The sequence below is a fragment of the Mandrillus leucophaeus genome, unplaced genomic scaffold, assembly GCF_000951045.1.
Source record: "Mandrillus leucophaeus isolate KB7577 unplaced genomic scaffold, Mleu.le_1.0 Scaffold169, whole genome shotgun sequence".
Taxonomy (NCBI): domain Eukaryota; kingdom Metazoa; phylum Chordata; class Mammalia; order Primates; family Cercopithecidae; genus Mandrillus; species Mandrillus leucophaeus.
The window spans coordinates 5,736,267-5,758,246 of NW_012101687.1; the positions used below are offsets into that span (position 1 = coordinate 5,736,267).

Genomic DNA, 21,980 nt, shown 5'->3' on the forward strand with positions numbered 1-21,980 from the left:
ATGAAGAATACCTTGATGGACTTCTTAGTAGCTACACATGGCTGAGGACAGTCTCTGAGCCTTGAGGATCTATCAGTAGAGACCTCCCAAATGGAAAAGCAAAGAAAACAAAGACTGAAAAGCAGAACAGAATATCCAAGGACCATGGAACAACCACAGAAAGTGTATCCTACACAAAATGAGAATACCAGAAGGAGAAAGAAAGGAACTGAAGAAATATTTGAAACAAGAATGACTAAGAATTTCCCACAAATAAATGTTAGACACCAACCACAGATCCAGGAAGCTCAGAAAACACCAAGGAGGATATATGCCAAAAAAACTATGCCTAGGCATATCGTTTTCACACTACAGAAAATCAAAGATAAAGAAAAATTCCTGAAAGAAGCCAGAGGGGGCAAAACAACTTACCTATAGAGGAGCAAAGTTAAGAATTATGTCCTCCTCTGAAGCCATGCAAACAAAAAGAGAGTGGAATGAACACTTATTTCATGTGTTGAGAGAAACAAGTACCTACTATGGGCCAGGTGCTCTTTTGGGGATTATGAACAGTACAGAGGTAAGAAAGATGTTAGCCCTAACCTGCAGGAATGGAAATGAGTCCAAATAGCCATAATAGAAGGCAGAAAGGAAAACATACTAGAAGAAATGGCGAGACAAGGTGCTATGTGGGGGTGACACACAACTTTCAGCTGCTGGCTATTAGTTATCAGCAGGAGTTAGTAAAAGCCGTAAGGCAGAGGTGACACTCTGCCAAGATATCGAGAAAAAGGCATTCTGCGTAGAGAAAAACCACAAACCCAGGTACCAAAGGAGGAGGTGCCGGGAGTAGGATGGTAGAAAATTGAGAACTGCAAATCATTCATTATGGTTGAAGCATATTTGTGAGAAATTGAGTACTGGAATGATTTTACATGAAAATTATAAACTTCTATTTAAACTTCTGCTATTTTGGATTTTCTGTTACCCATAGCCTCACCTGATCCTAATAAATACAAGCCTTGAAAAAACAAACAAACAAAAAACAAGTTCCACGAGTCATCATTCCTCATAAAACACAGCACTGAGTCCCTCTCCATGGCAGTTTTTGTCCTCCTGGGCACTCCTCCGTTTGGTAAATGCCTCACTTAAATTCTAGCATCCAGGACTGAATACAACAGTCCAGTTGTGATCTATAAGCCCAGCCACTAACAGAGTCATATGAGCTCTTAAACTGAGTACCTGCAAGGCTGTTGGGAAAGGCAGTCTCATGTGCATAGTCTATCGACCCCCGTTTGGCTGTGTAAGAAATGGCCCTTGAGCTTAAGATACTTTCTTACTAAGAGATCGAGAGCCTACACAGCCTGTGCTGGGCTCATTGCCTTGTGTGGGAGTATCGTTCCCTGTTGCAAGCTCAATGTATGCTCTTTTGTTCTGCTTACGCATGTGTGTCACATGGCAGATGGTGAACACCAATGCTACAGTTGTCCTCTGAGGAGACAGGACAGGGTCCTTCTACTGTGGCCTGAGAGTGGTGCACTTAGCCAACTGCCCTGCACTGGCTGCTGGAAGAGACCATACACAATGTGCCCTTCTGTTTTCTGTTGTTGTCAGGGTTGAAGACAGCAAGTGCATCTCTGGGCAACCACTGCAGCTGGCCATGGGGGACTGATGCATACTGTTGAGGTTGATCTTACTCTGTCTCCTCCCTATGTAAGCAAAGCTTTGTTCCATCCAGTGCTTGCGTTATGTTTCTCTGGTGACTCTAATACCAGATGCAATGGGCAGAAGTGTTCAGAGTCCTGCCCTGGGTTTGGTAACCAGTGCAGGGTGCTCTGCTTAACAGATTTCATGAACACAGCCCACAGTCAGCCACTGAAAACTCAGCCTGAGCTTGCCATAAACTAAAACTCTTAGTTCTTTTTCACATATTTCTTTTGACACACAAATAACTGCTCTTTGGATACAATGTGGCATAAAAGTTATACTTGTTATAGTATTAATGCTTATTAAAAATGTCTGGCTTTATTAAAATGCTTAAATGTCTAACTTTCAACTATGCATTTTATCAACAACCAATAACTATCTGATCTGATCCCAGAAGCTACTTCTACTGGGTATTATTGAAACACAAATATTTGGATTAAAGTCCCTACGCTGAAAACCTGTCTTTCTTTGAGGGTGATAGTATCTATCCCAAAATGCCTTTGGGAAGAAACTGGTATGTGCTTCGTCATCAAAGTATTTTTATCTCAGGGACATACAGCAGTATGTCCTATGATCCCTCTGCTTCTAGTTTTGCCTCTTTCGGTCTATTCTCTACACTGTACCCAGAGTAACTTTCTAAAGTGTAAATAATGATTATGATATCTCTCCTGAAATTGAGTGGCTCCAGTTGATCCAAAATAAAGTTCAAAGTTACCATGGAATACAAAACATTTTATTATGTGATTCCCTTAATCCTTACCTTTTATGCTATGGCCAAATAAACTTCTTTCTGTTCCCCTGTTAGTAGATCTTGTACTTTCCCTCCTCTCTGATCTTGGAATATTTTATTCTCTCGACCTGGAATATTCTCCACTTCTTCCCCCACCTCTACCTGGTAAATTTCTTTCTTTAGGTTTCTATTTGGATGTTTCCTTTTCCAAGAAGTTCTCTTGTATTGGGTCAGATTACCCAACCAGTGCCTCTATAGTACCATTTACTTCCCTCATCATACCCAAAATATAATGTCTATTTACAAATAGTACGTCCTACCTAATTGTAAGCCCCATGAGGGCAGAGAGAGATTCTTTCTTTATTGTCCCTTGTTGTTAATGTTGAATGAATGAACAAATCTACATAGACTTCTGCCTGAATTCAAATCCAGACCAATCCCATGTAAAAATATGGATTTAATCTAAGCCCTATTTGAGTAAGATGTTGAACATATACTTCCCCTCACTCCATTTGAGAAACAAGAATAGCAAAACATGTCATACTTGTCCTCACAGTTCCAAAAATTGGTTTGCTGTAAGTTTTCCAGGAATCACCACTGACAGTCTTGACACTGAATTGATAGGATCTCCCTGGACGAAGACCATACAAAATGCGTCCTTCTGATTTTCTGTTGTTGTAGGGGTTGAAGACAGTAAGTGCATCTCTGGGCAACCACTGCAGCTCGAAGTCATTGTAGTCTGTCCAGTCTGGGGGCCCCTTCCACGTGATGGCCAAGGATGTGTTTGCAATGTCAGCAAATGACATAAGACTGGGAGGACTTGGAGCTGAATATAGGAGAAAGTGAAAAATCACATAATCACATCTATGCCATAACACATACAAAAAAGATAGCTGAGTAACATCAGACACACTTTTAATGTACTTTGTAGGAAGAGATAATATGATAATATAGTAGCAGGAGCTTTCATTAATAGTGTTTATTATGTGTAAGGCACTGTCCTCAAGCATTTTATGTACCTTTTCTTTTTCTTTTTCTTTTTTTTTTTTTTTTTTGAGACAGAGTTTTGCTCTTGCCGCCCAGGCTGAAGTGCAGTGGCATGATCTTGGCTCACTGCAACCTCCATCTCCCAGGTAGCTGGGATTACAGGCACTTCAGCCTCCCGAGTAGCTGGGATTACAGGTGCCCACCACTACGCCTGGCTAATTTTTGTATTTTTAGTAGAGACAGGGTTTCCTCTAGTTGACCAGGCTGTTCTCGAACTCCTGACCTCAAGTGATCCACCCACCTCGGCCTCCCAAAATACTGGGATTACAGGCGTGAGCCACGGTGCCCAGCCTCATATATGTTTTCTTAAATATTCATAGCCAGATCTTCCTTACCATGGTGCTGTGGAGCATGAGTGTGCTCCGAATGGGTTACAAGTGTGTGAAGGTATTAATTCCATCAGATTTTGGGGTGCAGAGCTGACATCCACAGACAATTATGTCCAATTGCAGATAGCCTTGTTGATTAACCCCAGGGTGACACACAGACATCTATGTGTGCCCATGACATAAAAACAGTTAGGGTGCACTGGTGATAGCCATACAGTGATGATGTATATGATTATCCCCACTTTGCAGATAAGGAAACTGAGGCCTAGAGATGCTCAATGACTTGACCAGATTCATAGAGCTAAGCTAAGGACTTAGTTCTTTTGGACCATAGCCTTGTCCTTTATCTGTTGTACCACAGTCCCTTCCCAAGTTCAGGGGCTAGCACAGGGTATACCATTATTGGCTTTATCTCTTGTCATTAAAATCAGAATCAAAATGTGTCTCTGGAAGCTACTTCCCACCACCCCTTGGCCACTGGCACCTGGGCTTCTCACCTGTTCTGCTCTCCGCTGTGACTTTATTGCTGAGATCTCCACTGTGAGTTACCACCCACAGCGTGTACTTCCTTCCAGGAACAAGGCCGTGAAACCGCCACTCCGTCAGGTCCTTGTCTTTCCAGTTTTCCTTCTTTGTGCCATTGGGATTATAGAGAATCAGTTCATAAAAGTCAAAGTCCCCAGAGGCTGGACTCCAGCTGAACCAAAGGCTGTCTGTCATGTTCCGATTGGACCCCCTGAGATGACTCACAGAGGCTGGGACTTAAACAAGAAAAATTCTTAATGAGAACAAAACAGAAACAAAGGCATTTTGGCCCACAGGTGAGAGTATATGCTACGTTGGGCATGTGGGTGAGTTGTACATATTATAGTCAGATCTTGCCTACATTTCAGGCCATTTAACTTTAAGGGCGTATAGACTAGAGATACGGTGTAAATTAAAACAAAACAGGTGGTGACTTCCAGATGCTTGCCACATGCACCCTGATAAGCATGTAAAATGAAATCTTCATAAATGATGAATAAATCGTTGTCATTTAGCTTATTTAAAAAGGCCCAGAAAATGTGTATACAAGTTTCCAGCTCCTCCCCAGTATGGCCTATGTCATTGCAGCCACCATCCCATAGCAACCCTCTCCGGGTCTCTTTACATCCTCTCTACCCTCCTTTAGGTTCTCAGTTCTCTTGTGCCCTCTCTTATAAAATCTGTATTGGTATAACTTCATTTAGGGAGAGAAGTGTTTATAGTCACTCCTATCATTGTATAGATTAGTCATGCTGCCATCCATCCCAATAGCTTTGCTATTCTTTGGAGAATGAAGACTGTTGCCACATTGGAGGACTTCTAAGCATTAATGAGCAGGTGAGGAAAGATGTGCAAAGGGCTGCCTTGGAAATGATGATGGGTAGGCAATTCTATCTGTGGTTGAGGCTTATCGCAGCTCTTTTTCACTCCTTTCAAAAGACAAACAGAACTTCTGTTGGCTACCCTTGGAATATGTTCCCACATGGCTCCCTTCACCTTTAGTTCTCTGCTGAAATGACTTCTCCTCTCTAAAGTAGTTGCTTGTCCTGCCAAGTCACTATCATGACACATCATTTTTTTCATAGAATTTAAGGCATTCCCAAATCATCTCCCTTTAATGATCTGTCCCCGTCCTCTTCCCTCCCCGCTATTCCAGAGTTCTCTGAGGGCAGCGCCCTTGACTGTCATATTACAGCAGTGGGCCATGTACCTGGCACAGAAGAGCACCTAAAACTATTGTCAAATGAGAAAAAAGAATTGAATAGGTAGGCTGGGCATGGTGGCTCATGCCTCTAATTCCAGCACTTTGGGAGGTCGAGGCAGAGGACTGCTTTAGCCAAGGAGTTCAAGACCAGCCTGGGCAATATAGGGAAGCCCCCATCTCTATAAAAAATAAAAATTAAAAGTTTGCCATGCATGGTGTCATGTGTCTGTCGTCCCAGCTGCTTGGGAGGCTGAAGCAAGAGGATCACTTGAACCCAGGAGGTCGAGGCTACAGGGAGCCATGATAGCATCACTGCACTCCAGCCTGGGCAACACAGCGAGAACTTGTCTCAAAAAAAAATTTTTTTTTGAATAGGAGATAAAGGACTCAAATTATGGGAAAAGGGTAGATTCTGTTTTTTATTTGCAGCCCAGAGAGATGTCTCTCACTTTCCTGGAACTCTGTGTTTTCACTTCATCTAGTGCTATGTTTCTAATTCACAGCAGTCACTGCCTGTTTGCTATATTTGTGGTTGCCCTTCTCTGCTCCTGCTCTCCTCTCCATCTATTTCTTGTTAGAAAGCTGCAGGGTATGGCTTGAATTAAACTATGATGGGTTACAGCCCTCTTGTACAGTTTGATGTCAAGAGGAGGAACCACATTCATTTTTTTACCAAGCCCTAGGAAGTAAACAAGCGGAGGCAAAAGAGCAGAAGCTAGTGCAAAAACTGGCCGCAAATTAGTTACACATAATCAAACGTGCGATTTAGGGTCAAACAGCCTGAAAGTCACAAATGTCATATAAAGCTACATCCTGAATAGAAGAGGAAACTAAGGACCAACCCAGGAAAAGCCAGTGAATACCCGGACAATTCCCCACGATTCATTACTGCTTGGGTCTTGGTCTTACCTGTTCTACCAAATATGAAAGACTCATTAGACAGCTCCCCACTGTGAGTTACAATCACCATCTTGTACATTCGGCCTTGTAGCAAGTTCTGGAAAGAGAAGCTCTGGACTTGTGGGTCAACTTGAGCTCTCTCCTGGAGATTCCCATCTGGGTTGTACAAAAAGATGTTGTACCAGCTGAGCTCCCCCTCTGAGGCGGTCCAGCGGAAGGACAGGTGCCTGGTGGAGTTCTCTGTGATCCTCAGGTTGGTGACAGCTGCTGGGACTGGAAAAGTCGAGGAGCAAGAGAATGAGGGAGGGAAATGCAGTGAGGAGAAGAGAGCAGGTGGGAAAGAAAGGGAAAAGCAAACAGAAAGAGGAAGTTGGATTCAGTGATATGAGAAACAGAAACAATAGGAAAAGCCAAAAGCATTTTTCAAAAAGCTTCATGTTAGAATTTTGCAAACCCTTTTGGACTTCTGTGCTACCTCTTGGCAAGGTCAAGTGCTGCTAGAAACCGCCTCCTTGCAAACTGCTGGCACAGATGCTGTCTGATTCCTCAGCAGGCTTAAGATGCCAGTAGAAACAGAACAGGACATCTGCCTTGATTTCGCCTGAGTTCTCTTTTCTCCACCTCAAATGCTCTTTCTCAGGCTCTTTTTGCTTTCTCCGCTCCTTTTGCCAGGCCCTTACAAGTTATTTCCCATGGATCCATCCTTTGTTTTCTTCATATTCTATAGCCGTAGCTGAGCAATCAGTCTCATTCAATTTATGGATTCAACTAGCATTCTGGTCCAGATCTTTTTATGTCCAGCTCACTTCTCTTCTGAGCTCAAATCCATATTTCCAAATGCCTATGGTCCCCTCCCTCTGCAAGTCACTCAGGCATCTCAAATTCAATACACAGCTGAACTCTGTGGATTTTTGCCTGACCCTCTCACCTCCTGCTTCTCTTATCTCAATTAATGGCATCATCTTCTACCAGACATCCTAGGTAGAAACTCTGGAATCTTCTGTTCCTTCCTCTATAATCCACCCAGCTCCCAAGTGCCACCTTAGCTAATGCAAAAATACTTCTTGACTGTATCCACTATTCTTCATGAGGGCCCCTGCATTCGTTCAGCTGTTGGTCCTTCTCCTACGACTGCAGTCATGTCATGACCCCATTACCTGTCCAACTGCATCCCCCCCACTCATTTGCGCTCACTCTGTTCCAGCCATATGGGCCTCTTTACTGTTCCTCCAACAGGTCAGACACACACCCACTCAGGGTCTTTGCTTTGGCATTGGCTCTGCGTCTAAATACCCAAATATTTGCATGACTTTCTCATTTCTTTCAGAGTTTTACTCAAATGTCACTGCCTCAGTGAAGTCTTTGGGGACTGTACTACCTGAAATTGTAAGTCCCGGCTGGGTGCAATGGCTCATGCCTGTAATCCTAGCACTTTGGGAGGCTGAGGAGGGTGGATCACCTGAGGTCAAGAGTTCAAGACCAGCCTGGCCAACATGGTGAAACCCCATCTCTACTAAAAATGTAAAAATTAGCTGGGCGTGGTGGTGCACACCTTTAGTCCCAGCTACTCTACTCAGGAGGCTGAGGCAGGAGAGTTGCTTGAACCCAGGAGGTGGAGGTTGTGGTGAGCTGAGATTGCACTACTGCACTCCAGCTTGGGTAACAGAGGGAGATTTTGTCTCAAAAAAAAAAAAAAAATTGTAAGCCCCCTGACCAGGCATGTGGCTTATGCCTATAATCCCAACACTTTGGGAGGCTGAGGCAGGTGGATCTCTTGAGCCCAGGAGTGTGAGACCAGCCTAGGCAACATGGAGAAACCCTGTCTCTACAAGGAAGTACAAAAATTAGCTGGGCGTAGTGGCACATTCCTGAAGTCCCAACTACTTGGGAGGCTCAGATGGGAGGATCGTTTGAGCCCAGGAGGCAGAGGTTGCAGTGAATTGAGATTGTTCCACTGCACTCCAGCTTGGGTGCCAGAGCGAGACACTGTCTCCAAAATAATAATAATAATAATAATAACCATTAATAGATAGATAGATAGATAGATAGATAGATAGATAGATAGATAGATAGATAGATAAAATTGTAAGCCCCAACTCTTGCTATCCCAATTTCCTAATTTAATTTCCTTCTTGGTCTTTATTACCACCCAACCTCCTATATCTTTTACTTATTTATTTTGTTTATTGACTTTCTTCCCCACTAGACTATAAGCATAATGACCATGGGAATTTTTTATTCATTTCTGCATGTCAAGCAGTTAGAACAGTGCCTAACCTATAGTAGGTACTCAATAATAAATGAATTAACAGGTGGATCTCCTCACCTCTGGTTCATTTCCATTCAATCCATTGCCCCATTGCTATCTGATTTATCTTTTTAAAGATAAATTGTTATTACAAAACAATTGCTCTCTGGCTAAAAAATTTGTATTGCTTTAAGATAAAAAAACTCCTGAGGAAGGCTACCAGGCACCCTCTAATTTGGCTCCAATCTGGCTTTCAGCCTCACCTTTCCATCATGCAACACACATTTCAGCCACCCACAACTTCTCCTTTCTCCTGTTCATACCTCCTGGCCTTTGCATAGGACAGGCTGTCTGTACGAAGTATTTTACCTTCTCTCCATAAGAATTTCTTCATCCTTCAAGACAGTATTGAAATGTCACTTTTATGAAGATGTCCCAATTCTGCCTGACCTCCATGCTTCCCTGAATGCCAGACATCCCTCTCTTATATGTACTCTTTATCACAATGCATTGCCATTATTTGTCCATGTGTCTGTCTCGCCAGTCAGCTCTTTAAGGACGAGAAGCATGCCTGATTTATCTTTATGTCCCTGTCAACATAACCATCCCCGCCTTCAGACCTATGTACTGACTAAATAAGTTATCAATCAATTAGGCCAATGTGGTTGTCTGAATAGCCCCAAAGATGTCCATGTCCTAATCCCCAGAACCTGTGAATATGTTACCTTCTGTGGCAAAAAGGGCTTTGTAGATGTGATTAAGTTAAGGATCTTGAGACGAAGGAATTATCCTGGATTGTCCAGTTGGTGACCAAGGTAATCACAAGAGTCCTTAAAAGATGGAAGAGGGAGGCAGGAGAGCAGAGAAAGAGATGTAAGGTCCCATGCAGAGATTGGAGCAATGTCATCATGGGGAAGGGGACACGAGCCAAGGAATGTGGGCAGCCTCAGAAGCTGAAAAAGGCAAGGAGTGGATTCTCCCCTGAAAGTCCCTACAGGAAACACAGCCCTGATGTCTTCATTTCAGTCCCCAAAAACCATTTTTCAGATTCTAACCTTCAGGACTAGAAAATAATAAATCTGGGTGGTTTTAAGCCACTAAGATTGTGGTATTTTATTACAGTAGCAATAGGAAGCTAATAGCACCAATATTAATGAAAAATCAGAATCAGAGTGTGGTGGGCTGAGTCCTGTGTGGATAGGGCAACCGACATGGAAGTGGCAAATCAGGGTGAATGTTCCCAGCGTATCAAGAGATGGATACCATCTCCCAATGTTGCGTCATCCCTCTTGCCCTGTGGTTCTTACACAGTAGTAGACATTGGCAATATGTGCTACAAAACATTATGCTGTGCTAATTACCTGTTCGGCCTTCAGTCTGGGCTTCCTTGCTAAAGAGGCCTCCACTGACAGTTAGGATCTGTATCTTGTATTTCTTGCCTGGTATTAGATCTTCAAATTTGTGTTGCTTAGTGGTGGCTGGCTCTGATGTGTTGTGCAGGATTCCATTTTCAGTCAGAAGCAGGATATCGTATCTTTCTGCCACACCAGCAGCTTTTTGCCAACTTACTATTAAGGAATGACTGCTGTATGCATTGTCTGCAATTACTCCTTGGACAGATGCTGGAACTGCAGAGAGACAAGTGGAGCAACAAAATACAGATTTTATCACTTAGGGTAAAGTAATCAATTGAGAAAAACTCCTGAATCAACTGCAGGTAGATGATGCGTTTGCTTTATTTGTGTGGCATTGATACTTTCTGTGTGCCCTTATGGAGAAAAGAGGAGAAAGGATTTCCTGGCTTAACCTGTCTGTAAAACTACTTTGATTCTCCATTTTTTTCTCTGAATTTAAATAGGATCTCAGATAGAAAAGTTAGTGAAAATGGCCTGATAAATATGCAGAGTGGTGCATACCTATGAGTCTAGAAAGTGAAGGATGCTGAGCAAGTTCATATTCAGTGAATGTGGGTTTGATAGTGAATTATGTTTCTTGTTTAGACTTTTATTACTAACATTAACTAAGGTCAAAACTTCAAGTCTTGACTTCAGCGGTAGTATATACTAGTATTTGTTCTATAGCTCCTGAAGTGAAAGGCAAAATAGTATTACTGTTTTTATAATAATATTTTCTGTCCTATGTTCATTTCTTTTCTCATTCTACATAATCTTCTTAGATTTCATCTATGTCCATGGTTTGAAGTGTCACCCATAAGGTGACAACTCCTGAATTTAAACATTTAGTTGTTTCTCCTGCTTTTGCAAATCACATCTCTCCCTGAATGTACCACAGACACCCAACACTCAACACGTCCAAATTGGACTCCTCATCTCCCTCCCACAATGTTCTCATTGTCTTTTGTCTCTATCTCTTGGTTCAAGTCAGAAACTTCAATTGTCACTCTCAACCTTGTCTATATAATCAAATATGAGTTTTATTTCTGTATCCTAAATCTTCTATCTCTTGAATCTAGCCACTCTCTGTGTGCTGCCACTACCTCAGAACCATATCATATCCTTTAGCAAGTATAAATGAGACCATACATTATTGCAGCTGACCTACTGACCAGTCACTTGCGTCCTTTCCTCCCACACTTTCAATCTGCAGACTCTATCTAGCATATTTTTATAGCACTCCCATGCTGATGGCCCTACAGTGGCTCTCCATAATTACAAAACACCTTCACAGGCAAACAAAGCTCTTCGTGATTTGGTCTATCTACTTACCTGGCCACACGGCTCACATTTTTTATTCTAGTATACTTTTGTTTTTTATACTTTTAGTAGAGATGGGGTTTTGCTACATTGCCCAAGCTGGTTTTGAACACCTGGACTCAGGCTATCCACTCACCTTGGCCTCCCAAAGTGCTGGGATTACAGGCATGAGCCACCATGCCCGGCCTTTATTCTAGTATACCAAATAAGGTGTAGGTCCCCAAATGTGCCATCCTTTCTCCTACCTCCAGGGCTTTGTTTTCTCTGATGGAACCAAGTCAACTTACACTTCACCTGGATGACTTCCTAGTCTTTCTTTAAATATTACTTCCTCCTGAAAGCCTTCCCTGATTCTTCTTGTTTGCTCCTCTAACATCTCATAACCACTTTTATCTTAGCACTTACCATGTTTTACTGTCATTGCCTTTTACTTTTCTGTCTCCTTCACTAGATTATCACATTCTTGAGGTCAGGGGCTCTGCCTTGCTACTGAATGCCCACTTTCTTTTTTCTGAGACAGAGTCTCACTCTGTCACCAGGCTGGAGTGCAGTGGCATGATCTTGGCTCATTGCAACGTCCACCTCCCAGGTTCAAGTGATTCTCCTGCCTCAGCCTCCTGAGTAGCTGGGACTACAGGTCTGCACCACCACGCCCGGCTAATTTGTTTTTTTTTGGTATTTTTAGTAGAGATGAGGTTTCACCATGTTGGCCAGGATGGTCTCAATCTCTTGACTTCGTGATCCACCCGCCTCAGCCTCCCAAAGTGCTGGGATTACAGGCATGAACCACTGCGCCCAGCCAAATGCCCACTTTCTAACACAGGGTTTGTCATAGGGTTAAAGATATGCAGATAAAGATATAAACATAGATATGAAATAGAGGCATAGTAGGGCATGGTATAGAAACCTCAGGCCCCGCAGCTAAATAAGTGGTCATGAGAATGGGAGGCATCTAAGAAGTATTGTGTCACAGTGGAGAGGGCATGAGGTTTGGGGCCAGACAGACCTAGACTTGAATTATAGCTTTAGGTCTTATTATATATGTATCCTTGATACTGTTTCATAAACTTTCTGAGCCATACTTTCCTCATCTGTAAGAGGACTATAGTATGACTAGAGATCTTTCAAAAATAATATATTAATAGTGATATTGATATAAACAGATTTATTTATACATTTGATACTTATTTTTTTTAGCTCTACCAGGTAAAGTAGATGGCACAGATGTGTACTTGTTCTTAAAAGGTAGAACTTTTGAAAAATGCATAATTATGGAAGTCTCCATATAAAAATTTATTTATTTATTTATTTATTTATTTATTTATTGAGACAGGGTCTCACTCTGGTTACCCAGGCTGGAGTGCAGTGGCATGATCACGGCTCACTGCAGCCTTGACCTCTCAGGCTCAGGTGATTCTTCCACCTCAACCTCCCAAGCAGCTGGAACTACAGGTGTGCGCCACCACGCCTGGCTAATTTTTTGTATTTTTAGTAGAAATGGGATTTAGCTGTGTTGTCCAGGCTAGCCTCAAACTCCTGAACTCAAGCAATCTACCTGCCTTGGCCTTCCAGGGTGCTGGGATTACAGGCGTGAGCCACCGTGCCCAGCCTGCTTGTTAAAATTTAAAATTTTATTATCCTTTAGCAAGTATAAAAATTTGTTCAAATGATTTGGTTTCTGATTCCCTTTCATTTGTTTTGAAGATCTCTATTAAGAGAAAAATGCAAAGAATAAATGAGTGAGGCTCTTGAAACCATTGAATTGTACAAACTTTGGTGGGTTTAAATTTGGGTTTGTGAATAGCTGAGCCCATTCACTGTCCCATTTTGGAGAACCATGAGGCATTCTACAATCTAGCCCTTCTCCAGGTGGATGCTCACCTGTCCGCCCAACCACATTTATCTGATTCTTCAGGGACCCGCTGACTGAGGCAATCATGATCTGGTACTGCTCCCCAGCCTCCAGTCTGTGGAACGTGTGCTCAAAGATGTGCTTGGGAACAGTCTGAGAGTCAACCTTTTGGCTGTGCCTGAATGCCGACACCGTGTAGGAATCAACGTCTCCCCCACCAGGAGTCCAGTTCACCGTCAGGCTATCTGTTGCTCCATTAGGAGAAATGTGAATATTTTTGACAGCACTAGGAACTAAAAAAGAAAATAAATTTAAAAGTCATCACTTAAAGAATGAACTGTTGAAATTTTCAACCAAAGTTTTGAATGCTTCTGATGTTTTGGCACCCACTGAGAGAACTCACATGGAAAAGAAAGTAACAATTTGCCACTTTTCTCTGATTTTTCTGTGTGAACTGAAGTTGATGGGGGAAGGCTTAGGGGGAAGACAAGGCTGGTGAGTGGAAATGAGGAATGCTAATTATATAGCGACGGGCTAGTTAGGGTGCCTTGGTCCAAGTTTTGGTTTTCTCACTCACTAGCTGTGGGACTACAGGCAAATTACTTGACCTCTGTAAGTTTCAGTTTCTTCATTAGGAAAAACGGCAGTGATGATAATACTAACCAGCCAATAGAGTTGTGAAGATTGATTCTTATTTTATTTTATTATTTTATTTTTTGAGGCAGGGTCTTGCTCTGTTGTCCAGGCTGGAGTGCAGTGCATGATTATGGCTCACTGCAGCCTATACCTCCTGGGCTCAGGTGATCCTCCCACCTCAGCCTTCCCAGTAGCTGGGACTACAGGCACCCATCACCATGCCTGGCTAATTTTTTGTATTTTTTTGTAGAGACAGGGTTTTGTCATATTGTCCAGGCTGTGCTTGAACTCCTGAGCTCAAGCTATCCTCCTGCCTCAGCCTCCCAAAGCATTGTGAAGACTGAACAAGATGTAGACATAGAATGCTTTGCTATGGGTCTGGTTCATGGTGAACTGTCAGTACATGTTAACTACTATGGCAACACTCCTAAAAGAGTTCTAAAGAAGTGATTTCCAAGTAACAATTTTTAATCTGTGTGCCTCACAAGCAACAGCTAATCACATCAGTTCATTGCTGTTTCTCTGAAAGCACTCCCCCTCCCACTGACATCATACTTTATTTTCGTTCATACAGGTTGGACAACATCATTGTCACTATCAAGATGACTTTGTCCCTTCTTGCTCTCTCCCTTTTACCCTTCCAAATCCTCAATCGAAGTGCCCAGACTACCCAAAAGTTAAATACACCACTGCATCTGTTCAGGTTCAAGAACAGTATTTCACATTACCTGTGAAGCCCTCAATGAAGGCTGACTGCTGTACATCTCCACTAATCGTCAAGACAAGAATTTTGTATTGGCGGCCCGGTGTTAGGGAAGTAAATCGATACTCAGTTGCAGTATTTACAAGGTGAAAAGGAGGGAATACTTTCATGTCATTGAAGAGCAGCTGGATCTCATACTGGTCGACATCCCCATTAGCTCCTGACCAAGTCACATGCAAGTCTTCAGTGCTCCTGTTCCGCAATGTTAGATCCTTAACAGGCTCTGGAACTAGGGAGAAAAATGAGAAGACATTTCAGGAAAGGAACTGATCAGAGTTTACCTACATAATAATTTATGAATCACATTCAAGGAACTGGCAACATCTCCCTTCCCCCCAAATAAACCACTAGCACTACTTCATGCATAATTAAACAAGAAAAATTGGAAGCAGCTATTAAAATTGTAATTTTTTTCCCTGACATAAATGTTACATGATCAGCATTGGTAGAACATAATTATAAAATGAGTTATGATCTTGACCATAAGATAAAACAAGAAGTCTAGAATTTAAATGCCATGATGCAGGAAGACAGGGAAGAAAAATGGGATATTTAGCCCTCTTGCTCTCTTGCTCTCTCACTATGTTTGCTTTTATCTACCAATAAATATTCTGTAATTATAGGCCATGGCTTGGCTAAATGATGTTAGCGCCAAGTGAGACTTACTGGGAATGTAATGTACTAATGAATAAGCAGAAAAAATTCAAGGTTCAGATAAATTACTCAGAGACTTTCAAGTCCAACCAACTGTCAGATTTTGCAATCATTCCACTTACTTGTTCTCCCATTCCCTTGTTCACTGGCTTCATATTGTCCACTTTTTGTAGTAACAGTGACACTGTACAACCGTCCAGGGACTAGCTGAACAAATACACATTCGTTTTCCGACTTGGGAATGCTTTTGGTTTCGATGAAGTTGTTTTTGTTTTTAATGGTGACTTCATAGTGATCAAAGTCTCCAGTGGCATGCACCCAGGATACCCTTAAATAGTCACTCCTGGCTGAGTTGCTAACACTGACTCCCTGGACTTTGTCAGGCACTGAAAAGGAAACAGAGAATGACTAAATAAATATGTATTAATTCTGAGTGAGTAATTGATCACAGATGACAACCCGGGACAATAAAAAAGAAAGAGTAGATTATTATTGTGTGTATTAAAAAGAAAAATCTTAGACCTTAGATCACAAATTTCTGGAGGGGAAAGACTGTTACACTATGTGAAGTGATTAAACGGATCTTTTTTTTTTTTTCTTTTTCTTTTTTTTTCCCCCTCCCCCGCCCGCCTAAACGGATCTTTTAACAGAAGCTGATGAACTCATTCTAAGCCTGCTGTTTGCCTGCACAAAATGTCATGTATAAGATGGAACATTAAACATGATGGCTGATGATTAATATGAGTGATGGTAAATGATACAGATAATTCCAGCATACCTTGCTGACTCAAAAGTTACTAAGAAGAATATAAGCAATCTCCCCAATCCCCGTCAAAAAAAATGAGGCTATGCACAGTGGCTCACACCAATCCTAACACTTTGGGAGACTGAGGCGGGCAGATCACTTGAGGTCAGAAGTTTGAGAACAGCCTGGCCAACATAGTGAAAGCCCATCTCCACTAAAACACAAAAATTAGCCGGGCATGGTGGTGCACACCTGTAGTTCCAGCTACTCGGGAGGCTGAGATGGAAGAATCACTCGAACCCAGGAGGAGCAGGTTGCGGTGAGCTGAGATCACATCAAGCCCCTGCACTCCAGCCTGGGTGATGGAGCAAGACTCTGTCTCATTAAAAAAAAAAAAAAGAAAAGAAAAGAAAAATAAAAATGGAAGAAGAAACACATATGGTTAATTGCATAATAAATGAAGAGATTTTCCACATTATTGGTGATCAAGGAAATGCAAGTCAAAACCACAGTGAAATACTGTTTTATACCCATTTGACTGGCAAAATAAAAAAACCCTATAAAAACCAAGTGTGGAAGAATATGTACAGGAGACTGGATAGTGAATATATACATATACACACATACACACACACAGTGAATATTATATAATAGTTATAATTAATTCCTTAACTCAAAACACAAAAATAGGGATTTCTTGTCCCTAATATCAAAACAAAATATGGATGAATCTTATCTATATAATAAGTAAAACATCTAAATCCCTGATATTAAATACTGCATTAAAAATACCTTTTAAATAATGTTAAAAACGACAAAAAAATTTAAAACCAGTAATTTTAGGCCTGTATATAAATGCAATAAAACTATGCAAGAGGGAAAGCAAGCGAGAGGTGAACATAGGAGTCAAGATGTTGGCTACTTTTGAGTGAATTCGTGAGGTGGGGACCACATATTTCGATGTAGGTTATTGTCAAGATCCTAGCTATTATTTTAGGTAGTGGTTGGTTTCTTGTGTACATGTTAAATTATTAAAAATTACTAACTAGATGCCTAAAAAGTAAAGGTGGCAGTTGATGCATGGTTTCTTTTTTCTTTCCCTTTTTTTTTTTTTTTTTGAGACATCACTCTGTTGCCCGGGCTGGAATACAGTGGTGTGATGTTGGCTCACTGGAAACTCCACCTTCTGGTTCAAGTGATTCTCCTGCCTCAGCCTCCCAAGTAGCTGGGATTACAGCTGCCTGCCACTATGCCTAGCTAGTTTTTTATATTTTTAGTAGAGATGGGGTTTCACCATATTGGCCAAGCTGGTCTCGAACTCCTGACCTCATGATTTGCCCACCTCGGCCTCTGAGGGGATGCATGGTTTCTTGAACCAAGAATTATGATTAATACAATTTTGTGCATGTGAGGTTCTTTCTAATATATAAACAAAACCACTCTGTATATCTGTGGTCCCTTCCCCAACCAGTACATAAATATATGCATGTTACTAGGAACGCTGTGGAATAAGGCAATTCTGTATTTAGAGCATGATATTAAGGAGATTTCATTTTTCCATTTGGGGCTGAACTTTAATTCAACAGTAGGCCACAGATTCATTACTATTTCACTGTAAATGGACATTATACATATTTGAGGAGGAGCATTGAAAAGAGGCATGAACTCGGATCCAGGGTACTAAACTCTTGTCCCAATACTACCATGTCCTCTAGGCCTGTACAGCCTCTCTCTGTATTTGGTATGTATTAGGGGTTTCTGATCTGACCACATGCCAAGACTGTGTCCAATTTTTCTCCTCTACTTTTTCTCAAATCATGAAATGATCCAGAAATTTCAGTATTTTGGCATAGGAGCTCCATTTTTCATATGCTTCTCACACCTACAAGTTGCATTAGCATCCTTTGTTGCATTGTGTTTACTGATTAGCATTTGGAATATAGCTCACCACAGATAGGGAGCAAGGACAGATATGCTTTCTCCAAGATATTTACCTAAAACCAATTACAGTGTTGTTATCACAGTCATCACAGAATACAGTCATCACACAGTTAAGGAAAGGAAATTATGAAGTGGCATGCATGGGCTAAGAAAGGTCAATGATCCAGGCAATTTGCTGAAGGCAAAGCAACTATTACAGGAAGAAAAACCTGGCTGAATATCACGTTAAGTCAATAAGGAGCTCACCGGGTGGAACAGGGGATAATTTGTGGAGACCTGCCTTGCTACACAGTGAGATGATGTGATACAGAATTAGAAATACTGGTATTTTCACCCAAAGTGTAGAACAAGAGCATCAGAAATGGAAAAGGGCATTAAGATAATCAGCCAAAATCATCAAGAGAACAACTCAGACATGACTCTCCAGTTAAAATGATTTGTCAGGGGCAATGATTTGCCTCCATTAGTCATGCACCAAGTCCAAGTTCATGCTGGTCAAGGAGTCAAGAGGATGCACTGAATAAAGAATCACTTTCTTGCATTTAAAATCAATCTCAGCAAAAGGCTTTGCAATAGTAAAGTCATACGGATAGGAAATCATCATGAATTGACATTGGAAGGAAGCAAGGGGTTGGTGGTTAGGTAACACATCCTTTAATTTCTGGTGATTTTTACACTCCAAGTTGATTAATATGAGAGACCCCTGACATAAGACTGCTTTGTAAATAGAAACCTGCTTTTCAGATCTAAGTCATTATTGTGATTGTCAGTGTAACTGGGCTTAAAATTATTGGAGGGTAGGGATAATCTCTTTACATCCCTGACTAGTGCTCTAGGATACAGCGTGATGGAATAGACATAGCACTGGAGCTAGGCTGAGCTCCACTACTGGCCAGCCCTGCAACCTTGGAGAAGCCACACTCCTTCTCTGGGATTTCGTTTATATCCAAATGGGGAAATATGATTAGATCATTCTAAGGACCCCTTCAATGCCAGCATCCTGTAACAATATAAATCAGAGGTTCTTAGCTTTTTGGGGGTCACAGAAACCATGAGAATCTGATAAAAGCCATGGACTCTTTCTTCTCAAAGAAATGCATATACCTTTCCTATCCCCAGCCACTTCATAAACAATTTCAGGGGTTACTACATTCCTAAAGTCTCCCATGAACCATGGACCCCCAGGTGGAACCCCTGATCTAAGTGATTTTTGATTATTCCTTTGCCAAATATTTACTGAGTGCCTACTCAGTCCCAGGTCCTGTGCTACATAATAGGATAAGGACAATTGTCCCAGAGCCTCATGGAAAAACTGACATTTTTAAATACAGAAATAAACTCATAGCTTAGTAGGAAACATTTGACAATGTATTGATGCCAACCTTAGGCAGAAATCTCAGGTATAAACCCCAGAAAGCATAAATATATTGGGAAAATGGTAGCTATTTAAATTTAAATCTTTCCAGCACATTGGACTGAACATTCATTTCCTTTGCTAAGATTTTTGCTCCCTAATCCCAGAACCATAAAAGTTCACATTTTCACCTTGTGTGAAAAAGGATGAATAGTGGTTTTGACCAGCAGACATTTCAGGATGGATTTTAGGATGGAGAGCTTTGTAGGCACTGGAGTCATTCAGAACTGGGTTTAAAACCAGGATCTGAAACACACTGGGTGTTTAACAAGGTAAACAGCTGGGCAAATTACTTGACCTCCCTGAACCTTGGTTTCCTGATCTGTAAAATAGGAATCATAACAATGACTATCTCAATAAGGCATTCATATGGGTTAGTTAAGACATATAAAGCCAGGCCCTAGCAACAAAAAGTACTCCATAGATGGGAATACTATTTTTTTTTTTTTTTTGAGACGGAGTCTCACTGTCTCCCAGGCTGGAGTGCAGTGGCACGATCTCGGCTCACTGCAAGCTCCACCTCCCAGGTTCATGCCATTCTCCTGCCTCAGCCTCCCGAGTAGCTGGGACTACAGGCACCTGCCAGCACGCCCAGCTAATTTTTTGTATTTTTAGTAGAGACAAGGTTTCACCGTGTCAGCCAGGATGGTCTCGATCTCCTGACCTCGTGATCCACCCACCTTGGTCTCCCAAAGTGCTGGGATTACAGGCATGAGCCACCACGCCCAGCCAAACGGGAATACTTTTTACGCTATTTGAATATAATAGAAATTCTAGTCACACAGGGTCTGCTCACATAAGGAGTTTCTTGGGTTAAAATACAAAGACTCCATAACAGTTTTGTGATCTCAGGGGCCTTTCATCCCATCATTACAGAATTGCTACAGCTCTGTGGGGCCCTGAGCCACATGTGAATTGGTTCTTACAGAGCCGTGAACCTTCATACAGCCTTACCTGTCCGCTCTTGGCTGAAGGAGTGATTTTCATACTTGCCACTCCTTGTAGTTATGGTCACGGTGTAAAGGCGGCCTGGGGTGAGGGAGCTGAAGGAACATTCTCTGACAGACTTGGCAATGACAAGGGACTGAACCGCCCTGCCGTCATGAGACAACGTCACCTCATAGTTATCCACATCTCCGGGCGCTGGCAGCCAGGAAACGCTGAGGTAGTCATTACGACCGGAATTGTTCACCGTTACTCCACTCACACTGGAAGGGACTGTGATTTTGAAAGGTAGGGGGGGATTCAAAAAGAAAAACACAGTCAAAAGTTTGGATTGTCTATTGCAGTCAGCACAAATCGTGGACTCGAGATCTAATCTGATTACATAAGAGGTCAAGGAAGTGTGAGGATTTCACTCAGCTTCTAGAAGCTGAGTGTTGTTACATCAGAAGGCTAATCAAAATAAAAATGTCAGGAGGCCTTTGGGATGCCTCATAAATACAAGGATGCCACTACTGAATTTTTATAGGGTTGTTTGTAAAGCATTTCAAGTCGAGGCATCTTTATAGAATGTTTTAGAAGGTTCCTTGTAAGAAAGGGAACAAACATTTCAACAATCCAAATGAATAAACTTGAACCAAACTTATCAATAAAGCAAAAATGTTTGAGTGGAAAGGGGAAGAATATGGTAGCTTTTCTAAAGACCTTAAACTGGGATAGCTTCAATCTTCTTGTGATGAAATTATTTATTCCCGGGAAGTAATAGCAAACACAAGAGGGACCGTTTTCCCTTTGCAAAGCATTTCCTGCCCTCTAGTGGTAAGAAATAAGTCTAAAAACCTGTCTTGGAAATAAGAAGTCTGGAAGCTGGACCAACCAAGGGCAGAGAACTATTATGGCAATAATGGGTTTTCTGATGTCAACTATAATCATTTGCTTATATGAATTGGGGATTAGTGTCACAAACGTTTACTGAGAACCTGCTATTTGTCAGGTATACAAAAATGAAAAAAGGCATGAATGTCTTCAAGAAGTTCTCTGGCTGGATGTATAGTCAGCAAATTAGTAACTGCAGTATTGAGTAAAAGTTTAACCACATATCGGAAATAGGTGCCCATAAATAGTACTGCCCTAAATGAATATAGGAGTAAAATATTACAGTATATATGAACCGCACTACCGTTGTAATCATTAGTTGATTAACTTAACAGTTTCATGTGATTGTCAATTTCAGTACCTCACTTAAAATGGACAGGATTTGGCTAGATGACTTCTGAGAATCCTTCTAATGTAATATGCTCTGACTTTGTGAATTAAGCCCCAAAGCATACCTCATACTTAAAAGTGCTTATCCATCACTAAAAATTATAAACTGCATTCTAGTGAACAACTCTGGTAATGTTGATCCACATGTATGGACATTTCCTAGATATAAAGTTGAACTTTTTAGCCAGGAGATTTATATATTGGTACATCTCTTCTTTCCTTTTCTTTCCTTCTTTTCTTCCTTTTTTCTTTCTTTCCTTCCTTCCTTCCACCATTCAACCATCCATACATCCTTTGGTTGCTCTCAAAAGCAACTCATTATGCTTGTTTTTAAAAACTGCTCGAAATATTTGCAACTACTAACTTTTTTTTTTTTTTTTTTTT

General features: G+C 41.5%; 1 protein-coding gene across 4 annotated transcripts in view; it reads right to left on the reverse strand.

Annotated features, from left to right (window-relative positions):
* The window catches only part of PTPRB (protein tyrosine phosphatase, receptor type, B), a 140,603-nt gene that overhangs the window by 38,202 nt on the left and 80,421 nt on the right, over positions 1 to 21,980 (reverse strand). For 3 of the 4 annotated variants that reach the window (XM_011976637.1, XM_011976640.1, XM_011976638.1), the window contains 8 exons: positions 20,343 to 20,606; positions 15,411 to 15,674; positions 14,600 to 14,863; positions 13,265 to 13,528; positions 10,031 to 10,297; positions 6,431 to 6,694; positions 4,290 to 4,553; positions 2,961 to 3,242 (listed from right to left, as the gene is read on the reverse strand). In XM_011976637.1, the coding sequence (XP_011832027.1) occupies positions 2,961 to 3,242; positions 4,290 to 4,553; positions 6,431 to 6,694; positions 10,031 to 10,297; positions 13,265 to 13,528; positions 14,600 to 14,863; positions 15,411 to 15,674; positions 20,343 to 20,606 (2,133 nt within the window). The remainder of the gene's footprint in view (positions 1 to 2,960; positions 3,243 to 4,289; positions 4,554 to 6,430; positions 6,695 to 10,030; positions 10,298 to 13,264; positions 13,529 to 14,599; positions 14,864 to 15,410; positions 15,675 to 20,342; positions 20,607 to 21,980) is intronic. The other variant, XM_011976639.1, reaches the window with a different exon arrangement.